Consider the following 24,388-nt stretch of genomic DNA (forward strand, 5'->3'; position numbering starts at 1 on the left):
TACGAAGGTGAGTGTCTGCTAGCTAGCTTACGCTAGGTAGGTTGGCTTATGCTAACGTCACTTTGGCGTCAGCTCAGTCTGGAGGGATGATGAAATGATAAAAGAGATGAAAAATAAGATAGACTTGTACTTCTTTGGTACATATATGAATGTGTATCTTCACCAGAAAGTGAAATGAATGTGAAATGAACTAAATGAATAAAGGACCTGAAAGAATAAAATGATTTAATTCATTCCCTTTTTCTGAGTACATCATTTACTACATTACATATAAACATTATTTTGAATACTTTCAGGATGGACTGACTGGACTTTACAATTGATTACAGATGAAAGACTTCTCATTCAATTACATACATGTCATTCGATATATACAATGTTTTCAGTCTACAGAATTACAGCTCCGGAAAAAATGAAGGGACCACTCCAAATGTTCAGTGTCTCTCGTTTTAATATTTATATATTATATTTAATATTTATAGGTACATGTTTGAGTAGAAACACTATTCAACAGGGATGTAGCCTTTTAAATCCAGTGGTCCCTGGAAGTTGGTCATCACACAGCAGACGGTCCACAGCTGGTTGACTGTCCCAGACAAGGTGAGAGGACAGTGCGTTCCCAGATGCGGTATTCCTTGACTCAGCGTATTGCTCTTTCCACGAGGATTCGAAGTCGGGCGATTGCTTGTGTTTTCAGAGCATCCTCTTCGGTGAACTGCGCAATGGTTAGGGATACGATTATTGTGAGTGCTTCAGTCCATCTTAAACATTTGTCTACATATCTTAATGGTCACATTTGGGTCACAGTTTTAATTTGAAATGTTCATTCCTTTCATGCCTACCTGTCATCTTGAAGGGTGGTATAATCAGCGTTGCCCCACGATCAGCTAGTGGCTTCTCGATGGTGAAACCCTTGTCTGCCATGCAGCCATCTCCTGGCTCCAGTAAATCCAGCAGTCAACTTCGTTCAGTCAGCTCTCAGTCGGAGATGGAGCCGGTGAAGAGACTTGACACAAAAGTCACAGCACTACAAGGGGCAATCCCAATCAAGGCCTTAAAGGTTGTTGTGTTCTTGTAAGATGAGAAAACCTCAGACTGGAGGGTGAGGGATGATGGATTCTGGCATCGCACCTCGGTGCAGTCGATGATTACCCGAACATCTGGACTGTACTGCACAAATTTGCTTGGCATGGTGTTCTTGACTTGCTGTTTACTCATCCAGATGGGGAGGGAGCCAAGGAGCAGGTAACGGTAGTTGGCCCACGTTATAACAACATGGGAGACAGTGGACACACTGACCTGAAACATGTCAGCCAGCACCTTCTCTTGCAGGCCGGCAGCAGAAGAGAAAAAACTCAACCAGTTGCAGTCTACGCGTTGGACTGGGAGAAATGGGTTCAAATGTTTGTTTCTTTTTCTGAGCTTTCGACCAATAAACCAACATGGAGGCAGATGGTTGAATAGCCTCACAGAAGTCACAAAAAACATCTCTTGATGTGAATCTGGTGTAAAAAAGGATGTCCTTGTCTGAGACACAAAATCTGTGAAAAGGCACTTGACCCACTTTCAGCTGTGACAGCTCTCGTCAGCTCCTTGACTGTTTCTTCCAATTGCTGTATGCGTGCAGCAGCAGCATCCAGTGCACCTGTATGAGATGAGAAAAAAAATTAAAACATCTGACCAAGATTTTGGCTGTGATTTGCATATTGGAAGTAGTTTGGACCTCTAAAGAAATTGCTTTTTATAGCTCAATATTGCTTTTAAAATTTGCTTTTAATAGCTCAATATTCACCTTTACATTTAATTAAGTAAGATATAAAATGCAACATTTGTACTTGTGATGAAGCTTTTCACATTGTGGTTTGGTCAAATGCTGGGACATCAATAAGATTAAAACTTTTTGTGCCCGAGTTCTGAAAAGTTGACCTACCTCCTCGGTATAACCTACTAAGAGCCCATTCTATGATTAAACCATAGGTAGCACATCCTGTCAGGTAGGTGGTTTAAGAAGAGTATGGGGTACTAGTAGGCCAATATTTCAGAACACTAACAAACACGGACAAACCTGGTTTAGGAGCAGAACCGAAATCATGTTCTGTCATCACCACCGAAGCTGCGATATCCTCCATCGGCTCTCATTCACCAGGCAGCGGTTGGTCCAGAGGAAGGGCTGGGTGAACGTCATGGCCTAAGCGAGTTGATGCTCTTTTATAAACAGACTCCCTTCTAGGCAGTCCCCAGTTGTTCCTGTTACGTATTTTAAGAATCTAAGCTACCCACACATGGACCCAATGAAGCAGGACCAAACATATAAGCCGTAAATACCATACATAGCCACAAGGGGAGCAAGACCTTACTGAAGACTGTCATAAATAGTTTAGCCACAGAAGGCAGCATCACAGACCAGGCGAGAAAATACCGAAGATTATCTCACATCGGCTCCCCCCACTACTTCTGGACCGCGCTGATCAGATCATAACAGCCTACAGACCCACATTGACTTCAGAAACTCCCGGTAGCTCTTGGACAAGGGGTTAGGTCTATTGATCAGCTAGGAGTCGCTCAGCACGTGTTTAGAATACATCTTCAATCTCTCTTTGCTTCAGAGTATCAGTTTACCATACCGAAAATACTTTATACTAAATAAAGTCTCTTTAAAGCTATTCCTTTGGATTCGATCACTTCCCTTGAAGAACTCTGCATTCCACTGGAAACGGGAGGGTACATACCCAATTTTCAGTCGCTTGATGTGACACCGGTTGGTTGCTAGCTGTAGCGTTAGTGTAGTCTGATTCACTAAAGTGCCGGCTACAAACAAACGTGCTACCTTGTTATATTTTAAAGTTTGACCCTTTATCCCGGCGAACCGCTTGAATCCACTTCTTCCTTAGACTCAATTCAGTCGGGAATCCATGAAAACTTAAGAAGGGTTGGTGTTGTTTGTTAGATGTACTAAGTGGAACAGAGCAGTGACATCTAGCCTTTGTTTCAGCCATTGTTGAACAAATCCCGCCAATGGAACCCGGAAGCGTGATAATCCCCTATTGTAGGCGTAGCCGTCTAGGCTTTGCCTCATGGGCTTGTCCCGTGCTCACTCTTGTGTGCACTGAAAATTTCAGCATTGCACCAATCAACGAAGGCGACACCCACATTCCCCAAGGCACCGTGTATATACTGCGGCACACAGCAGCGTTCGTCCTCCACGCTATACTTTCAGCAATTGGAAGGAACAGCAGGGGAGAAACTAGACGGCTATGCCTAAAATCATAAGACTAGAGTTATAATAACATAACTATCGTTCCCCAGCCCGCTCATGAAGCACACGGAGACGCCGCATGGAGACGGATGAACCCAGGTTATACTACGCCGTCTAAACACCGCCCACAACCACTGGTTCTGAAGGGAGGGCAAGGGCGTGTCAATTCTACACATGGTGTGTAAAGTGTGACTTTATAGTTTTCCATAATTTATATACACAAAATATATATTATATTATTTCTGGAAAGAAAGATAAAGCAGGTCGGTCCGTCCGCGATCTGGTCCCCCTCGGCGTAGCAATGTCGGCGGAGGCGAAGTATCTTTTCCACATCGTCTGGAGACTGTCATGGCCGGTTATGTTCGTCGCATCCGCAGCACTCAGTGAGGCAGACACACGTCTGTCCCACAGAGCGGCGAGCTGTTTGGGAATGGTGGGTGGCAGCGGCTCGGTAACCCTTCCTTTTACAGTCCCCCAATTACTAGGGATTTACCTGGTAAATATATGGTAAATATAGTATATTATTGGGTAATAACCACTGGTAATAAGAAGGTAAATATAGAGGAACTACAGAGGAAGTACCTGGAATCCATAGTATTACCAGGTTCTTACCATATCGGTTGTAATAGATTATTCCCTTTTCCATGCAATCAACACACACTTGTACCATATATATCAAAAGTAATTGTCTGATATAAAGTGTACTTGAGTATTAAAAGTAAAAGTAAAGGTATTTTAAAAAAAGTGAGTTAGAGGGTTAGAATTTTGATTATGAAATGTATTGTAGCTTCCTTACAGTGAAAGCATAATATCCAGGCACAGGAAAGAGGCATCAACTTTTTCCACATCAAAAGTTAAACTTCTGCCATCATCAATGGTGACTAGCACTCTCTCTCTCAAACTCCCTGTGTGTTATATGGACAAACTGCACATATTTCTACTGGCTTGAAGTTATAAACTGAAGCTGAAAAGGTGTCTGTTCATCTTCAGAAGAAGTTGGTTTTCAAAGTTGCGAGAATTCAGTCTCGCTCTTCTTGGACTGAAGACAAGTCCTGCGATGCTGAAGAGCCTTCCACAGGCCGCTGAGGCAGGTAGAGTAGTGTTCAGCTCCACGGGAAGCTTGCACACCGCTGGAAAGGATTTCAGCAAGTCCATGTGATCTGCTGAACAGCCCAATATCCATCCAGTTGTGCTTGAGACGACTGCAGGGCAGAGAAGATGTCATCGTCATCAGACGAACTGGACCGGTTGGCATCTGCTAGCTGAAGGGATGGTTCTTCGATGTGCTGTCTGATGTAGTCAATTCCTGAAATAGTGACAATGAAAATATGAATTATAGATCTAATGCAACTCTCTAACATGTTATGACCCCAAATTTAAGTTTTGATTTAAGGTTTGTTATTTTAATTTGATGCACTATCCATGCATCCATTATTCATGATTTAGTTGTTAGTAGCCACGGATAAATTTGGTGTGTGGACAGATTCAAAATATATACTTATTTTTTCACTATCCCAATGATGTCTTACCTGTTTTGATTGTGGATTCATCCTTTGTCCACGTTGAACGGAAATTTGGAAGTAGAATTGCAGCTACGATCAACTCAGGGTCTCCTGACATGTGGTCAAAACGGTTCTTGATTCCACCCTGCAAGGCAAGTTTATTTGTCTAGCACATTTAGGCCCCGTCCACACGAAGCCGAAACGGGCGAAACCGTTACGGTTTCGATCTATCCGGTTTCGAAGTATCTCCGTAAAGACGAAGCCAAGCGAAACCGGATAGATCTGTAGAAACGCTGTAGTAAACATTCCAGGCCCATAAGGGGCGCTGCTTCTGGTACACAAATCCAGAAGAAGAAGAGGCGAGCATGCGCATAAAGGCTGCCCCCCGAACCACTAACAACACAAACAAACAGCTCTTCTACGATGGCGAACTAGATTCTCAATAAATAATGGCTTAGCAACCCAACAAGGGACATGATATGCTGTAGAACGATTACAAGCTTGTAGTCCGCCATCATCTTTTTTGTTGTGATTTCTGAGACTCCGCGGGCTTAAGAGCCATTGGCTAGGAGGTCGAGGGGTGGGGCGATGATGTCATGGTTTGCGGTTTCAGTCGGTTTCAGGCGTCCACACGAAACCAAAACGAAACCGGATAGATTTGAAACCACCTCCGAGGGTGGTTTCAGAAGTTTGCGGTTTCGGTCAGCGGATTCGCCGGCTTCGTGGGTTACAATGTGAAACTTTACTATTGTCCAAAAAAGGATTGGAAAAATAAATTGTAAGTCTTCATGTTCAATTATGATGAAATAAAACAAAATAAAATATTACTTACTTACATTGGAACCTTTAAGTTGGTGCTGATGCCTCTGATGGCCCCCTCTGCCTTTTCTTTCATTATTCTCAGCAGTATTTCCACTGCCATGAACAAGGAGTTCCAACTTGTAGCATTTGGGCGCAGCAGATGGAGGGAGCAAGCATCTTCAACAGTTTCTGCTGCCAGGGTGGATCTTCCACATTTGTTCCAAAGTGCATTACACTTGCCAAATGCTGTACACTTTCTTGTACGCCTCATTGGATGTTGCTTTCATGGCATCAACTGTAGCTATTAGGTTGAGTAGGTGACAAGCACAGCGCTGGTGCTGTGGGAGCTGGAACTCTAAACCATCATCTTCATTCAGGAGCACTGACACATCAACAAACTCCACTTCTTCATCCCCCTTGTGATCCTCTTCATCCTCTCCTGGTTGAGATGCATTACCAGGATCACCATCACTTCCGACTGCATTGTTGTTCACATCTTATCAAAAACGTGGAAAGCTTTTATGAAGTTGGAGCCGTTTTCGCTTGTTGTTCGCACACTCTTCCCCCAATTTCAAACTCGGAGTGGATGTCATTCAGGGCGCTTGCCAACACATCAAATGTGTGTGAGCCTCTCAGTTGTTTACAGGCTGGGGCTGCTGAGCATCTTTTGAGACTGTTGGGGTCAATCCAATGGGCAGTAACGCCAAGGAAGCTCCGCCTTCTGGCAGACCAGCAGTCAGTAGTGGTGGCAATATGGTCGACTCCCCTCATGGCCTCAGTCACCGCCTTCTTCATTCCCAAGGAGGCATCACCAATCATGGAGCACAGGGTCAGCCGTGATATCATTATTGCTTTAGGCTGCTGTTCCTTCACAAAATCTCGAAATGGTTGTTGTTCGACAACATGGAACGGCTGGAGCCCTTGGACCACATACTTCAGGATAGCTTTGTCAATGGACCTCTGAGACACAGTCCTGGTGTTCACCAGTGTGGTCTGCCTAATGGTAGAGAGTTTTTTTAGAGTTTTGAAGTAATTAATTTAAAGCAAATCTCAAGTTTAGCTAAATGCATGGTGCTTTTGAAGACGTGAGTAATCTTGAACGCTCCTCTGTAACCTGCCATTAATTAGCCGTAGGGGAGAGTGGGGTGAGTAGTGCCACTTTTTACTCAAAGTGACTTTAAAGTGAGGCCATGACAGTAATGTCGCCAAATGAAATATGTATGTATATTTCAGGATGTGGTGCATCCCTGGCAACAATAACTTTAGATCTGAAATAAACTGTTTAAGAAATATAGCTTTCAGAAAAAAAGTGGTCTCGTGGCACAACTTGCCACGAGAAAAGGTGCGGGGTAAGATGTGCCTTTGGAGAGAATACGTTGGGGTAAATTGTGCCATTGATACATATATCTCATAAACTGTAATGCTATATAAAAGCAAGACAAATCCATTAGAAAATTATTAATCTAAGGTTTATTTAAAGTAAATAAAGAGTTCCAACCTGGATAATGCTGAATATCCTTTCTTCTACACCAAGAAGAAGACAAGAACACAAGAACAAAATGAGAAAGAAAACACGAACAAAATTAAATTCAAAATCAGGCCTTAATTGACAACCCACAGATCCGGCCTACTACTTAACATTCCACTTGTTGATGCTGCAGGGGAATATGAACTTCTCCTCCCTTCTGGCTGTACCACCAAGTTTTTTTGGTGTTGGTAGTCTTTTTAGCACATCACCTCTAGGGATGACTCCTTCATCGTTGTCTTTAAATGTGAAGATGGGCTTTCCATCCACAGACCTCTTGCAACTTTGCCTTAGAAATTTTGCACTGATGTCGGCATCATCAACCTTCTCCACCAATCCAATGTAATTATAGGTTGCAGTTTTACCTGCAAAGCTCACAATGACAAAGTTACCAGCAGACAGATCTTTGTCACCATCATCCTCATCATCATTCTGGCCATCTGAACTCTCATCAGTGGTGTCGTTAAGTGGAATGGCGATGTCAGACTCTTCTGAGCTACTGTAGACAACCACTTTATTTTTGGGCTTGGTTGGTTTAAACCCTTTCAGAGCCCCTTTCTTCTTATATTCATTCCTTTTCTCCTTTTCAGCCCTTTTATTTTCTCTGTTGTGTGTGTTCTCCAGGCCATCTTCTGCTTCATCGTCAGTGGTGTCCTCAAGTGGAATGCCCATGGTGCTTTCTTCAGAGCTACTGTACACAACCTTTTTCTTCTTGATTTTGGTTTGATGCGAGCCTTTCAGAGCCCTTTTCTTCTGCCTTTCAATCTTTTTATTTTCCTTTTCAGCCTTTTCATCTTCTTTTTCTTTGTGTGCCTTCTCCAGCTCCATCTTCTCAGGTGTGTCGGTCACGATTCTTGTTTTTACTTTCTTATCATTCTTGGCTTTCTTGTTGTGGCTTTTGGCAGAGGATGTATGACTTCTGGAGACACATAACCCAAATGAGCACAAGAACCAGTATCGTCACTTGATGAGTGCTTTGGATTTGGTTCTGGAAGAGTGGCAGGTGGCTCCACTGGATCTACACTTGCTTCAAGACCTGTGGCATTGGTTAGCTCCTTGTGTGATGGTACAGGCAGGTCAGCAGCAGCACTGGTGGAGGGCTCTTCTGGGTTTGGCCTGTCTGTTACCATTGATGGGGCATAATCTTCATCTGGGAAGATATTCCTGTTGAACGGGAATATGCCCGTTGCTCTGAAACCTGATGTGATATTTGTTGGTGTCATTGCAGGCATAAATGCTTGCTTAACAAGTTCTGCAAACTCGTAAATCGATACGGTTCGACCAGGATGCGTGCGCATCCAACCATCCATCGCTCTGTTGAAGTAGGTTTTAAGTGATCCATACACTGTTTTGACCAATGGTTGCAAACGGTGTGAGGTGGCAGGGTGAGCATAACTACACCATTTTCTTTGTGCCACTGGCACAACTCACCCCAGGCCCTTTGGCACAAATCACACTACCCCCACCATTTTGCAAAACTAGCATGATTCAACAGTTTAGGGAAAACATTGTGCCAAATGTATAGACTCATAGTGTAGCATACTCAAGCACTAAAACATGTGTCAAACGTTTTTCATCTTAACTATAATTGTTCAGATGCAACAACCAAAAACCTTGATCATAGACATTTTACTTTGAAAGGCAAAAAACAGTTTTGTGTGCTTAAAGGTGCATATCTCTCATTCCATGTGTCTTCTTTCTGCAAGATGAGTCAAATGGATGGCTCTTCAAAAAAATGTGGTCACATGACCAATTTTTTCTATGGTTTTCGAGAAACAAGGGGTGGCACAACTTACCCACTGGCACAACTTAGCCCAGTCTCCCCTATGTGGTAAAAAATAAAAAATAAACACCACGGTGCAACGCTAATTTACCTAAGGAAATATTCGGCTGCCACGTAATTTAGGCTATACAAGAAACCGTTATTAACCATTTCAGTATTATGGACATGTCTTCAAGAGTTTTGTATTGAATTAATTCGGAGGGAAAATCATTGGTGTTAAATATCTGCACATTGGCTAATCCGAAAAGTTAATTAGCACATGTTAGCTTGGCCGTCACATTAGCCAGATATCTGAACAGGCTTATGATAACTAATTCATGTTGAATAACGTTGACATTATGGCTTCATTGAATGAAAATTAATTTAACCTACCTCGACGTGCTTCTTCAGGTTGGACGGGGAGTTTTTGAATGCCAATATTTCAGTGACTCTCGGTAGGCATAACAGGCAATTAATCCGGTAGGAAGAATCTTTCACTCCAACGTACGAAAACAGTTCTTGCAAATACGGCCATGGGTGTGTAACGATATCTTCGTCACCACCACGGAGTTCGCCACTGTAGTCGAGATGCTCGTCATCTGCTACCGGAGTGGTAACGTTAGCAGCAGAGCCTGCAGCAGGTGCTTCCATGATGGCATCAATAATGTGACATGCCCGGACAAGCGGGACTTCTTCTTCGCGCCTGACGGTTGACATGACAACAAACGGACATTACGTAGACTCAAATTTCTTCTGATTTTAATTTGTAGTAACGAGTAACGAAGATGGATAGGAGAAATGTATCGGAGTAAAAGTACACATTTTATTTGGGAAATGTAGTGGAGTAAAAGTGAAAGTTGTCAGAAATATAAATAACGAAGTTAAGTACAGTTATGTGAAATGTGTATTTGTACTTAAGTTACATTACAAGACTTCATATATGTTGTGAAACGTCCTTCACCAGTAGTTAAGCACTTTAATTTTAGTTTTAAAACTCCGAACCACTGTTGATGAAGGCAAATTAAAATGAAACCAAAAAAAAGGCTTATCTTACAAACAATGCATTTCTCACAAACAGGCACTGAACACTGAAAAAAATCAGACAAACAAAAGAACTACATGGTTGCTAAAATAAACATTACCATGGAATTGTTTCAGGAAACTAATAACACAAAAAAATCTATAATTTTTTTTTTTTTCATTATGATGGTTGTAGATCTGTATCGACCTCACTCTGACCGTCACTACGGTCTAAAAAGGAAGGAGTACATCGTTCTGCCCACCGAAACCATATGTCAAAAAACGTCATGCCCACACTGTAAATAATTACCAGGGTTTCACAATATTTAACTGTAATATTTGACAGTAAATTACTGTGAAATCACTTCACAGGTCCTAAATGTGATGTTCCCAATATAATACTGTAATTTCAAATGTCACTGTTATTTACTGCAGAGCTGCCAAGCCTCACGCTTTGAGTGTGACAGTCACGCAATTTGACCCATTCTCACACCACACGCCACGCCCATTTCTCACGCTTATTTCCCCAATCATTATTCATTATGTAGTCGCGCGGTGTCCACTTTGCGATGTATACGTTTGACAGTTTGTAAACAATCTCCCGCGACCTGCGCGTGTGAGCGTCTTGGTGGAGCGTCTTGGTGGAGCGTCTTTGTATATAGTGCCAAATTTGACTTCTGGACTGCATTCTGCAACATTTTCAAGAAGGGTAAGTAGGCCTACATCAATCGCCTTCTTTCAAATATACATTATACACAGAGATGTTTCTACTGGTTGTTTTCATATTTCATAACAGCATTATGTATAAAAACGTAAGGTAATACATTACTGAACTCTTCGTGTTAGTTAGCTAGCATAACTAGGTAGCAGCATAGTTTGATTTCTCAAAATCAGCTCACCAATAAAATCAGTCTTGGTTTCAAAATGATCACAATCACTTGTGTAATGTTAAATGGATTCATATAGACATTAAACAATCCTAAGAGAAATAATGTGACATAAACGGAGCAAGGGCTGATGTCAATTTAATGTTAGCGAAGTAGGTGTGAGACGCCTCTCCCTCCCCCTTGCTAATATTTTGTCTCCGCTGTCTGTTCATGACATTTATAGCACATAACTGTAACTGTGTACAAATAGAACCAAATGGACCCATTGGGGCCTTAATAATACAGTATTCAATAAAACACTAACATGTAGCTATCTTTTGATAGATGCTAGGTAAGACGATGCTAGGTAAGAGGAAGAGCCCACAGAGAGATCTGCTGTCATTCTGGCCAGTGCCAGTGACAGCCCCCCCTTATGCACCCCCGGAAAATGAGAGTGCAGATGGCACAGAAGAAATGGAAGATAAAGCGAGATCAGAAGAGATTGAGGACAGTGAGGGCGAAGATTTTGATTGTATACAAAAATGAAAACACAGAGACAGAAGAGCCAGCAGAAGAAAATGTGGAGATAAGAATAAATTCAGGGAAGAAGCAGAAGGCCAAAAGTGGAGCAGCCATCTACAGGTGCACTTTTAAAAGGGAGTGGACAGCAGAATGGCCCTTCATTAGTGTAGGCACAACCACCGCCTACTTTTGGTGCTCTGTTTGCCGACATGAGAACAGCTGTGCCCATCAAGGCAAGGCTGATGTCGCAAGGCATATCAAAAGCAAAATACATCGTTCAAAAGAACAGGCAGCACAGTCAACAGCCAGCATTGCGCCATATTATGGCCCAGCCACTGTTGGTGGCATGACATCTCAGGAAGTCAAGGTACTAGGCGTTATACCCGCTGCTAGTAGCTGAATTGCACTTGTAGGTTATATGAGCATAAATACATAGTAAATGAAACAAATGCCTAGCTAATCTGATGTTCATTTGAACTGTTCTTATTTGTTTATTTTTGTATGTAATAGTGTTTTCCTATGGACCTTGAGTCTGCTGCTAAGACATTCATTCAATTTTATTAATGTTTTTGCATGATTTGCTCTTTAATTACATCCTTTCTGTTGCAGACAAGGAGAGCTGAGGTAAAGTTAGCAGTGTCGATGGTGGAACACAATGTGCCATTTGCAGTAGCCGATCACTTCAGCCCATTGCTGAAAGAATGCTTCAAAGATTCCCCTACTGCACAGAGCTTCAAGGCTGCCCGCACAAAAATGTCCTGCATAATAAATGAAGCAGTGGCTCCTCACTTTAGAAAGGAACTGGTCATGAAGATGAGGACCAATCCTTTCACGTTGATCACAGATGGATCAAATGATACAGGTCATTACATTTTCCACATTTTCCAGCACCCATTTTAGATATTAATTAATATATTAATCAGAACAAACACACAAACAATTTCAGTCTAATGTGTACCTTTAATCTGACATATATATCATATATGTACCATCGTTACAGGACGTGAGAAGATGAACCCGCTCACTGTGCGGGTATATGACAGTGATCTCAGCAATGTTGTCCACAGGTTCCTGGATATGTGCCCCACCAGCGGGCCAAACTGCGGCACAGCTGAAGTCATCTACAAGAAGATGGATGAGGCCATGCAGAAAAACGCCATACCATGGAGAAACTGTGTCAGTCTGTCAGTTGATAATGCCCCTGTCAATACAGGAGCAAGGAACTCCATCGCATCCAGAGCTCATCAAGAACATGGCAGTATCTACATCCATGGGTGCCCTTGTCACATCATCCACAACACTGCCAAACAGGCTGGCCAGGCCTTTTTGGAGGTCAGTTGCTTAAGACCCTCCGTATGCCTTATGCCTAATGTCACGTCAAACAGGTTGTTATGCTGTGCGGTCATGAACCAATGACAACAATGTCTTGTGACTATAAATAATCATGTATTTTGCAGGTGTGTGGATTTGATCCAGAGGATCTCGCTGTGGATGTTGGATATTGGTTTAAAGGAAGCACCAATCGCAAAGGTTACCTAACAGGTATGTGTGTGCAGTCCCAATGTAGTACAAATTAAATCTATAATACTTTGATCAAATTGGCATTAAGATGTTCCATTCTTGTCCTAGAATTCTGTGAGCTCCATGGAAGTGAGTATATGGAAATGCTCATGCACGTTTCTGTTCGATGGTTGAGCCTGGAGAAGTGTTTGACTCGTATCCTGCAGCAGTATGAGCCACTGGCCAGCTACTTCAAGTCATTAAATAGGCATCACATTTTAATGATGCAAATGCATGGTTATTAGAGCAGACTGAAAAGTAAATAAAGTATGTAGTATGCACAACCATTTTTTTCTCTCTTTTTCCCACAGATGACAAACAGCCAAGGTTCAGGAGGCTTGTGGAGGCATTCTCTGACTCAATTACAGAGGTGTACCTACTGTTCTTTCAAGCAACTTTTCCAGTCTTCTCCACATTCAACCTCCTCCTCCAGAGAGAGAAGTCGTCAATCTTCCTACTACATGATGAGGTAAATTGGAACCGTTGGGATACAGTTTGCTAGTATGATGTTCTATCTTTGTTCCTTTTTTATTAGCAGGAAATAAATGTAAATTTGTAAATCTTTTCTGACATTTTTAGATGAGGGGTTTTATCCGCAAGCTGCTCTCAAAGTTTCTGAAGCCTGCAGCATTGCAGCACCGGGAACTGCATGAAATATGCTTCAAGGAGCCATCCAACCAACTGCCAGGTGATTAGTAATTGTCCAGGTTTTACACATGCACTATCCACTCACTGATCTCACTCAACACACTTTTCGTTAGAGGGCTGCAGTCATCTCGTCACAATCACTGATATGATGAAGATACTTAAAGGGGTGCTTTCAAGTTGGCTATTGTGGTTTTTGATGGTGACTAAAGTGACTCAACACAGTCTTGTTCCCGTCTCATACTGACATGTTACTGCATACAGCATCGTTAATGACCTCTGCAGTTGTTGATTTGTGTCTCTTGTAGGAGAAAAGTTGGTGATTGGCTTCACTACTCGAGTTACACTCAACAGGCTCCTTGAAGCAGGAGCCATTACACCGCAGCAAGTGCAGAGGTTCCAGAAGGCAGCAGTGGCGTTTCTGGAAAGGGCTGTGGAGTATGCCATCAAGAAACTCCCCATGAAAGAGCCTCTGATTAAACATGCCATGTTTCTGGATGTCCAGCAGAGAGCAGAGTGTGGAGTGGAAGATGCCTTCTACTTTGTCGACAGGTAAGTTGGGCTATCAAGTAAAGTACATTTTATCTATAGTGCCAAATCCTTTACAAGTTATCTCAATATGCTTTGCAAGTAGAGCAGGCTTAAGACCAGGCACATTTTCTTGTTTGATCCACATCTGAAAAACAACCCCTGTTTCAGTTACACTACTTTACCAGATCACTGCACATTTTTTTTCTTTTTAGATTTCCTGAACTTCTCCCATACAATGGACCTGAAGAGCGTGACAAACTTTGTGAGGAGTTTCTGGACTACCAGACCATGGACATTGCCATGCCCGACGACCCAGCAATGTTTGACTTTGAGAGATTTTGGGGGAACATGGCATCAATGAAGAACAAGGTAAGAATTATTCTGTACTCATTGACATAATCAAATTAATAGTACACAAAAATACTTGTGAGTAATTAGGCTTCCTATGTGCATTTTTCAAAGGTGACCGGTATGAGCAGATTTGGCAGGCTGTCTTGTATTGCCAAGTTGGTCTTGGTCATGCCTCACTCCAATGCTGATGCAGAGCGAGTTTTCTCTGTGGTTGGACTAAATAAGACCAAGACCCGAAACAGTTTGGCTCTTGAGGGAACTCTGTCATCCATCATGACCGTGAAGATGGCGAGCCTTGAGCCAGACTGTTTTAAGTGGGAGCCCCCTGCCTCTGTCATCAAGGCATCAAAATCTGCCACCAACACCTACAACGTTAGACATGCTAAATGATTGACAAATAAATGTATTTTGTCAAAATTCTTGTCTTGTTAATTTCTGGTTAAGAGAGGTTAGGAGGCCACAGTGCAGAGAGAGCAGCTGGCATGGAGGTGAGGACATCAGTCCTAAGGTATAAATCAATGTTAAAAAAGGCCAATTTTTTTGGTCGGCGGCCGAACGCTTCTGACTCTAAAGTCTCACTCTTGTCATTTTCTGAAACTTGGCAGCCCTGTTACTGTGATATTTGCATTACAAGGATTTCACAACATGTTACTGTACTTTTCCCCAGTAAAATACTGTAATCAGACCATTTCGTGTGAAAACACAGTAAATTACATTAACGCACTGCATTGTGGGAGATCCCGCAACTTTTAACTGTCAACCAGCAGCAGATATTCTGCCATTTGCCGCCAAGTGAAGACAGAGGAGGAAGAAACTTCAACAACAGATGACGTAGGCCGGTACAATTTTAAAGCCAAGAAAAAGCGCGGGTTGATGAACCCACATCATCCCACATGTGAGCACACTCTTGAGGAAGATATTGGACTTCGAATGGATTTCAATGTAGGGTGAAATGTGCCGTGACGTCAGCGTTACCAGAGAAACCGTTTTCACCAGTTTACGAATTACCAAAACAGTTGTGTTTTCAAAAGATTCCTCCCTGGGAGGAATTCCATGGGAAAGACAACTGTGAAGTTACAGTAAATTACTGGCTACCTGATTGCATTAATTTCACAGTAAAAATGTAAAAATACAGCCATTTAGTGTAATGTATGTACCGCAAGTTACTGTTATAACACAGCTACATATTGGTAAATCACAGCATTTTAATGGGTATGACAACTTTGAAGATACAGTATGCAGTTGTACTTTTATTGTAATTAGCTGTAAATTACTGTGAAGATAGAACAAATTACTGTGAACTATTTAATGTCAATTACTTTGAAAATAGAACAAATTACTGTGAAATTATAACTAATTACTGTGAACTATTTAATGTAAATTACTGTGAAAATATAACTAATTAATGTGAACTATTTACTGTAGATCACTGTGAAAATATGTACAGTAAGTAATGCAATTTATAGCCAGTAATTTACTGTAAATGTACAGTGTTTTTTTTTTTACAGTGCATGACCTCCGGAAGCAGAACATCCCGCGCTTGTAAATAGCATGGATTGCTACCGGTTCGTCCTCTTTACATTGATCGCCTCACCGGACCAGGTAAGACGTTGATCTATTTTTCAGAGCTATAGCACAAAGCCACAAGATCGTAACCCACGGGTACAGGCGCCTTTGGGTCCCTGTGGATCAGTGTGGACTGTGTAGTTAACTCTCTTGCGTTAACGTACAGATCACTTAACGTTGGACTGTAAATTGTCTTTTTCCGTTTGTTTGGTAGAGCACTAGCGCACCCTAGCCAGCTGTCCGCAGCTGTGCGGTTTGTGTGAGCCCGCTAGGTTGCGTCCGTGCACTGATGCGGGCCACCGCTGCGGGCCACCGCTGCGGGCCACCGCTGCGGGCCACCGCTGCGTTTTTTAGTTGCTGTTTGTGACCAGACACAAGGCGAGCCTTCGCGACGCGTTCATGCGTGCCTGCAGGCCACCTTGCACTACGGGCAGATTGTTTGTTGCCGGTAGTATATTGTTTGAGTTAAAAAAAAAATTTAGTTGTGTTGCAGCTGGTGGGTTAGTTAAGCCAGCTGGAGCATCCGTGCACTGGCGTGAGCCACTATAATTTGTATTGTTGTAGGCACAATATCGTGTCATATACTTTTGATTTGTGGTTAGCTTCTCGACTGGCATTTATAGGTAAGAAGCCAGGAAAAGTGGAGATTATTGTTTAAAAAATAAATAAATAATTATTTATGATTTTGGTGTACTGAATTAGTGTATGCTTACCAGTGGCAATTTTGGTTTGGAAACTCTGGTGGGGCCCATGCAGGAAAATATTATAACGCAATCCAGAAATACCACATATTACTACCATCACAAAAAAAACAGTAGCAAGTGACAGAGGGGACCAAAATTGCAGCTGAATAATGCCATCACTCAAACGCGAATCTGACAACATATATTAGGCTATTATAGCAATAGCACCACCAAATGGCAGCGTTCAAGATCTCACAATATCAAAACTCAAGAAAACAACAACGTGGCAACAATAAAAACACAACGGCGCACACCCTTTACACAGCAATCAATATACAAAGCCACCACTCACAATATACCAAAAAAAGAAGAAGTATGGTTTAAGTTGCATTAAGTTTGCAGGCCACCATACTGTACAATTAACAATGAATCTAGCCTGATAGAGTGGTTGCCTATTCAGACCTGGATAATCCTGGGTGAAAAATTGGGCTAAGATGGTAATTACCTGTGCTTTAAGGACAGTGATGTCTGGTCTCCTTTGTGTGGCTGAGGTGAAACACAAGCATTTTTTTCCGCTTGAACAACTCCGCTTGAACAAACGATCTATTCTTGTCCTTTCCCTCTTGAATAATGATTAAATCCGTCCGGCGATGTGGTCCCAAACGTTTTATCTCCAACTTCTGTTCAAGTGCTAAATCTCACATGACAGATACTCAACACGATTCATCATTTAATGAATGAAACGTCCATTTGTTGTTATTTACTGTAACAGTAACTACGTTAGCCAGCTAGCAAGATCTGATCGGCTCCCGCCGTAAACCCCGCCCTTTCTACAAATCAGCCAATGAGAAGAGCCTTGGGGCACTAAACTTCTGGCCCCACCGCCGAAACAGAAGCGGGCGCTGCGCACGCGCTTGCTCGCGCAACAGCACCAGTTTTCTACACTGCAGCAGACGGGGCCATCTCGGCTGTGCCCCACCGAGCGGAAATGACGAGACGGAGCAACGAACTATTTCACACACAACTACTACACTACAACAATTGCGTTCATCAAATTAAAACTGCGGACATGTAATTAATTATTAACAATTAATGTATTATTAACTTATGCTCAATGACATTTTTGAAAAAAAAATGAAAAGTATAATCGTGCCCTGCACGGCAGCGTTCTCTGGTGGGGCCGTGCCCCACTGGCCCCTAATGCAAAGACGCCACTGATGCTTACTGAATTACCAATAAGTGTGCATTGTCATTATTCAGCCAATTACTGTCTTCACCTGGGTAGTCACTCCTGACTTTGCGTCAGTAGAAGTGCTTAATCCAACAGCGCCCTATAGCCACTGTCCGCAGCCGCTGGGGTAAGTGTGTTCGCGCGCCCGTGCCGGCTACCAGAGCCCTCTGGTTATTCGGTGTTGGGGGAAGTGCAATTTGCCAGAATGGCCCCACACCACTGCAGAATCTGCAGCGCGGCGATGAGCGCTGACGATGGGCACAGAGAGTGCCCTGATTGCCTGGGGGCCGTCCACGTGCTGGAGGACGTAGGCAACCCCTGCAGTGCAGCAGTTGACCTGTCCAGGGGGGAGCGACTTCGCCGTGCCAACCAGGTGCGCGGTCACGCGCAGGAGGGCAGAGCGGAGAGGCGACGCTCACCCCTTCGGTTGCCCCGATCCCGTAAGCGTGGGCATAAGCACACACGCAGACATTCAGAAGATCGGCAGTATGAGTCTCCCCGTAGGTCTGACAAAGAAGAGACTCCCAGGCCGGCGAAGCGCCCCGCCCCGGCTGAGGCAGCAGGGGGCGGTAGCGCAGAGTCGCGTCATATCCTCGCAGTCCTCCAAGCACTAACAGAAAGGCTAGGCAGGCTGGAAGAGCAGAGAGGTCCGCCATCCCTACCATCAGGCCAGCAGTGTTTACCCTTACGCAGGCCTGACAGCCAGGTTGAGCAAGAGGATGAGGCCAATGATGTGATATCTCTCCTGAAATCACAGGCCACGGAGGACACAACAGGTGGAGCTGGCCGCGGTGGTGAACCACGTACGGACTCTAGAGGTGAGTCCACAGGGGTGGGGGAGACGCCTGTTAGCTCTCTGATGTCCAGGGTGCTGAGCGCCGCTAACATCCTGGGCCTCCAGCCCCCCACACCGGACCCAGTCCCTCAGGGGGGTGTTTGGGATGGCGTCTCGCACACTAGCCCCCCACCTTCTATTCCTGTGGCAGAGGACTACACCAGGATGCTCACGTCCAGTTGGGGCAGGGCCTCGAAGCGGCCCCAGTTTAATGCAGGCTGCCGTCAGCTGGCAATGACTGTTTACCCAGCTGAAACAGGGCTTGGGGACATGCCACCAGTGGAGGAGTCAATTGCCTCCTGGACATCGCTGGGCCCTGCCCGGGTGTCCTCCAACCCAAGTTGCCCACATAAGGAGTGTGCAAAGACGGACCGCCTGGTAACTCGCTCCTTTAATGCATCGGCACGAGCAGCCCGCACAGGCAACGCTCTAGCTATTCAAGATTCAAAGATTCAAAAAGCTTTATTGTCTAGTATGTTGCCATACTAGAAAATTGTCTTTTGACTGAAGGATTGGAGGTGTGTGTGTGTGTGTGTGTGTGTGTGTGTGTGTGTGTGTGTGTGTGTGTGTGTGTGTGTGTGTGTGTGTGTGTGTGTGTGTGTGTGTGTGTGTGTGTGTTATTTGTGTGAGTTCTTTGAGGAATGAGTGTTCTGTGTGTGTATAGCTATGGGGATGAATGATTTTTTGTAGATAGCTTTCCTGGCAAAAGGCATTCTGAATCTTCTGCCAGAAGGAAGTAGATCAAAACAAGGATGGAGTGGGTGGGAGGGATCTAAGAGGATGGAGTTGGTCTTCCTTCCCACTGCCTGGATATACAGATCCTCCAGCGCTTTCTGGTGTATTCCTATTAGCTTGCTTGCTTGCTTAGTTAATCTATCAAGTCTGCTTTTGCTTGCGTTTGTGAGGAAGCCGTACCAGGATGTAATGTTGCAAGTGATGATGGATTCCACCAGAGATTGGTAGGCAGTTGACAAAATGTCTTTACTGACATTGAAGGTGTCTAGTTTCCTCAGGAGATACATACGTTGTTGTCCCTTCTTGTAAACCCCATCTGCATGCTGGCTAAAGGACAGACGTTGGTCGATCTCTGTGCCAAGGTATTTGAACTTCACCACCTGTTCAACCACTTGTCCTTCCAGGGTCAAAGGTGAGGAAAGTGGATGTGGGGTGTTAGATGCCCTCCTCCTATGGCAACACAGTTCTTTGGTTTTGCTGATGTTCAACTGCAGTGAGCTTTCTTTGAACCACAGGGCCATTTCAGTGATATATTGGGTGTACTTGGACAGGGTGCTTTGATCTGTCAGTTTGGCCACCAAGGCCAGATCATCTGCATATTTAAATAGCTTGAATCCACTGATGTTGCATGTGATCTCATTGGTGTATATTGAGAACAAGATGGGAGACAAGACACAACCCTGTGGGACTCCAGTGTTAAGGATGATGTTGGACGATGTTACACCCTGGACCTTTACATGCTGGGGTCTGTCCTTTAAAAACTCCTTGATCCAAAGTGTCAGTGCTGGGTTGACCTGAAGCTGCTGAAGGCGATGCAGGAGTGTGTTGATGTTAACTGTATTAAATGCTGACGAGAAGTCCATGAATAAGACCCTGACCAAGGAGTTCTGGGAGTCCAGGTGCTTTGTGATGGTATCCAGTAGATGTAATGTAGCGTCCTCCACACCTCGTTTTGGCTTGTAGGCAAACTGCAGTGGATCCAGATTCTCACCGATGGTGGTGGTGAGCTCTCCTGCAACAACTCTCTCCATGCATTTGCACAGGATAGAGGTGAGTGCCACTGGTCTGAAGTCGTTCAGAGCTTTAGCCCGGGGCTTTTTGGGAACAGGGATGGTGGTGGTCTCCTTCCACGCCCTGGGAACAAAACTGGCATCTAGGAAGAGCTGAAACATTTCCGTCATTACACCGCCCAGCTGACTTGCACACTCCTTCAGTATTCTGCCCTTCAGCCCATCTGGTCCAGGAGCTTTGGAGGAATGGAGATGGGAAAAGATGGATATAACCCGCTTCTCTTCTATGCAGATAGATTCTGGGGGGTATAGGAGAGTGACCATTTCCTCCATAGAGTCAGTGTTGTTGAATCTGGCATAGAAGGTGTTGAGTTCTTCAGCAAAGGCAGCAGGGTCTGGGCATTGTACTGCAGCAGTGTTCTTATTCCTGCCCATCATGGTGTTTAGGCTCCTCCATGCATGCCTTATATCTCCACTGATGAACTTCTCCTCCATTTTGTTTTTGTAGTTGAGCTTGGCCAGCTTGGTCTTCTGCTTTAGCTCCTTTTTCAGCTCTTTAACTCTCTGCTGGTCACCCTGGATGAATGCAAACTTTTTTAAATTGAGACAGTTCTTAAGGTCTTTGGTTATCCATGGCTTATTGTTTGCAAAGATCTTAATTTGTTTGGTGGGAATAACACTATCAGCACAGAATGTGACGTAAGAGCATATGGTATCGTACAACAGGTTAAGGTCACCATTGCATTCCCTGAAGAATTCTTCCCAATCTGTCAGCTCAAAACATCCTTTCAGTCTTTGAATGGAGTCTACCTCCCATGCCATGATGGTTTGGGCCTGTACTTTTTGGGTCTTAAATTTTTGTCTGTACTTAGGCAGTAGTAGTATTACATTATGATCTGAGGACCCAAGGGCAGGGCAGGGCTTGGATACATATGCACCCGGGATGTTTCCAAAACATAAATCTAGCGTTCTATTCAGCCGTGTTGGCGTTGTTACATACTGTTCTAACTGTGGGAGAAGTGCGGTGACGTCACATGTGTTGAAATCTCCCATCAGAAACACGGGCTGGTCAGATGCCCTGGAGACGGCATTGTCATAACATTCTAAAATGCGCTCTGCTGCCAGCGCGTTGTCAGGGCCAGGGACATAAACAAGAATTACTGTTATTAATTGAAATTCACGGGGAAGATAGTGGGGACGAAATGACACAGACAAGATTTCGTAGTGTCGTGAGCAGTGCATCTCACGAACTGTGAAGTTCGTTGCCCATCTGTCATTTACAACCATGCAAAGACCACCTCTGACTGATTTCCCCGTTACTTCTTTGTCCCGGTCAAAGCGTATGAATGTAAAGCCATCCAAGCACACTGTAATGTCCTCAGTTAACCACGTTTCAGTGAAACAGAATAAACTTGTACTCCGATAATCGGAATCAAGCTTAACAAGTGCCGCAAGTTCATCCATCTTATTACGTAGCGATCGCACATTTGCCAGAGTGAAAGCAGGTAATGGTAGTTTACTTCCCCGTCTCCTGATCCTGTTCCTGATCCTTCCTCTCGATCCTCTTTTCCTCCTTCTCTTCTTTATAAGCCGGTGTGTTGGTATGAGATCCAGCTGTTCTGGTGACAAATCAACTGTTTTGCAAGCATATCGCAGCTCCAGAAGGTCCGCTCTGGTGTAGGTGCGTCTCGATGCCATTTGATGCGTGGTGACCCCAGCAGAGAAACTATCTTCATATTCCGTTGTGGATTGATGTTTTAAATCAAACGATGCAGAACTCTCACTATCCATACTTCACAAACGTATTGCACCAGTCTAACTGGACAAAACTTGAAAAAAAATTCGCTATGTAATGTTTAAAAAAGCCTTCAATCACGAGTCGCTCAACAGAGGAGCGCCCCGCGTCGTATGGGGAGAGATGAGAGGGAGGTAATGACACTGTGGTCATTACGTGGTCACTATGACACTGGCGGCTCTGCGTCGCTAGACCCGGCGGACGGAGATGCCATGGGCCTGGTGGAAGCTGCCCTATCGGCTCACTCCCAGCTTACACGTGACGTGGGAGATTCGATGGCTGCTGCAGTGTTGTGCCGTCGGCAGGTGTGGCTTGCGCAGACCTCTCTGCCAGAGGCCATCAGGACGGAGCTGCTCAATCTCCCTGTGGCGCCTGGGCATGTTTTTCATCCGGAGACCCAGGCGGTGTTGGACCGCACTGAACGTGCTGCAGCGTCTAGGGAGGCGGTCCAGCGCGTATGTATTGGAACAGGGCTAGCCGCTAACCAAGCGCCAAGGGGTAAGCCCAGGCAACAGCGGCCCAGCTGGCCTTCAAGGACAGCTGGTAACTGTTCAGGCGGCATACCAAGGCCCAGCCCGAGATCCTCATTCCAGAGGGAGACGGGGACAGAGACTGAGTAGGGGCAAGTACGCAGGCCGCCGCGGCGGTGCTGCATAGCGGTCAGGGGCTGCCTGTCGGATGCCCTTCCAAGTTGTCTCGGATCTCCTGGGAGGGGATTGTGCCAGACCCTTGGGTTGTGGCAACAGTAGCCCGTGGGTACCGGCTACAATTTCGACGGCGGCCCCCGGCTTTTTTAGGGGTCAAGGTAACGCCTGTAAGAGACCCAATTAAAGTCAGTGCTCGACAAGGAGGTCCAGGAGCTACTTTTAAAAGGTGCCATAGCAGAGGTACCACTCAGCGCACAGCAAGTTGGGTTTTATTCCAAATATTTTATTGTGCCCAAAAAGGACGGCGGTCAGCGGCCTGTTCTCGATCTAAGGCCCCTGAATCAGTACCTCAAGGTGTTGCCATTCAAAATGGTCCACACCGCAGTGGTGATAAGGTCAATTCAGCGGGGAGAGTGGTTTACGTCTCTGGACTTAAAGGACGCCTATTTCCATGTCCCAATCTGCCCGGAACACAGGCCATACCTCCGGTTTGCCTTCCAGGGCAGGGCGTTCCAGTTCCAGGTCCTCCCCTTCGGCCTCTCACTGGCCCCAAGAGTTTTCAGCCGAGTGGTCTCCGCCACACTAGCCCCACTACAGGCACGGGGACGACTGGCTTATTTGCGTCCCCTCTTGAGAGCAGGTAGTGCGCGACACCAATACGTTGCTGGCCCACATCCAGTTCTTAGGCTTTACAGTCAACTGGAAGAAGAGCAATGTTCAGCCCCGTCAACAGGCAGTGTTCCTGGGGATTCTCTTCGATTCAGCCAGTATGAAAGCGTCTCTCACTGGTCGGAGAGCGTACAGCTTGATCGAGACCCTGAAGCATTTTCGGCTGGGCAAGCTGGTTACCGCCAACAGAGCCCAGAGACTGCTGGGCTTGATGGCTGCAGCAGCTGTAGTGGTTCCACTTGGTCTGCTGAGGTCTCGGCCCTTCCAGTGCTGGTTCAATGCTTTCCAACTCGACCCAAGAGACGACAGGCAGGTCAAGCTGCGTGTTTCTCGAGCTTGCATTTGGGCACTGCGTCCTTGGAGGAACAGGGAGTTCCTGCTCAGAGGTGTCCCCCTGGGGGGTCTCCACACAGGAGACAGGTCATCTCGCCTGATGCATCCCTAACAGGGTGGGGGGCTGTCTGGGAAGGACGTTCGGTAAGGGGCATTTGGCAACCTCCGTGGACGTCAGAGCATATAAATGTCCTCGAACTGAAGGCCATTCACCTCGCCCTTTAGCGATTCCTGCCAGCGATACAGCGCAACCACGTTCTGGTGAGATCGGACAACACCTCAGCGGTGTATCATGTCAATCACCAGGGGGGGACAAAGTCCCAGAGATGCCTCCAGGTAGCGGAGGAACTACTGACGTGGGCATGGCCTCGACTTGCCTCAGTAAGGGCTGTGCACATTCCGGGCGTAGCAAACAGTACAGAGCCCGTCACTGAGCGTTGAGATGCGTCTGTTCGGGAGACACTCGACAACGCTAGGGCTCCATCTACTAGAGCCAGCTATGTGCTCGGATGGAGAATTTTCTTAGGCTGGTGCCAGAGTATG

The 24,388-nt window shown here is 45.0% G+C and overlaps 1 protein-coding gene and 2 long non-coding RNA genes across 3 annotated transcripts; 2 read left to right on the forward strand and 1 right to left on the reverse strand.

Moving 5' to 3' along the window:
• Positions 1-433: 433 nt before the first annotated feature.
• Positions 434-2,212, reverse strand: LOC132449962 (uncharacterized). Its single transcript, XR_009523716.1, has 3 exons — positions 2,066-2,212; positions 843-1,645; positions 434-715 (listed from the first exon to the last, which is right to left on the reverse strand). It is a non-coding gene; the product is annotated as an uncharacterized LOC132449962 (long non-coding RNA).
• Positions 2,213-12,316: 10,104 nt separating this feature from the next.
• On the forward strand, positions 12,317-13,358 carry LOC132450100 (uncharacterized). Its single transcript, XR_009523789.1, has 3 exons — positions 12,317-12,586; positions 12,712-12,796; positions 12,884-13,358. It is a non-coding gene; the product is annotated as an uncharacterized LOC132450100 (long non-coding RNA).
• Positions 13,359-17,958: 4,600 nt separating this feature from the next.
• LOC132450257 (uncharacterized) lies at positions 17,959-23,957 on the forward strand. Its single transcript, XM_060042334.1, has 6 exons — positions 17,959-18,313; positions 18,350-19,077; positions 20,355-20,441; positions 22,389-22,572; positions 23,320-23,440; positions 23,484-23,957. The coding sequence occupies exons 1-6, from the start codon at positions 18,027-18,029 to the stop codon at positions 23,955-23,957; spliced, it is 1,881 nt and encodes a 626-aa protein (XP_059898317.1). The 5' UTR covers positions 17,959-18,026.
• The last annotated feature ends 431 nt before the right edge of the window (positions 23,958-24,388 follow it).

The sequence above is a fragment of the Gadus macrocephalus genome, chromosome 21, assembly GCF_031168955.1.
Source record: "Gadus macrocephalus chromosome 21, ASM3116895v1".
Taxonomy (NCBI): Eukaryota; Metazoa; Chordata; class Actinopteri; order Gadiformes; family Gadidae; genus Gadus; species Gadus macrocephalus.

Excerpts from the sequence above, each read along its gene's own strand:
- LOC132450257 (XM_060042334.1), top strand. The coding sequence starts at position 18,027 with ATGGCCCCACACCACTGCAGAATCTGCAGCGCGGCGATGAGCGCTGAC. Across the intron at positions 20,442-22,388 it reads TGCATTTGCACAGGATAGAG|ACCCGGCGGACGGAGATGCC; the intron begins GTGAGTGCCACT and ends CTGCGTCGCTAG. Across the intron at positions 23,441-23,483 it reads CCACACTAGCCCCACTACAG|GTAGTGCGCGACACCAATAC; the intron begins GCACGGGGACGA and ends TCTTGAGAGCAG.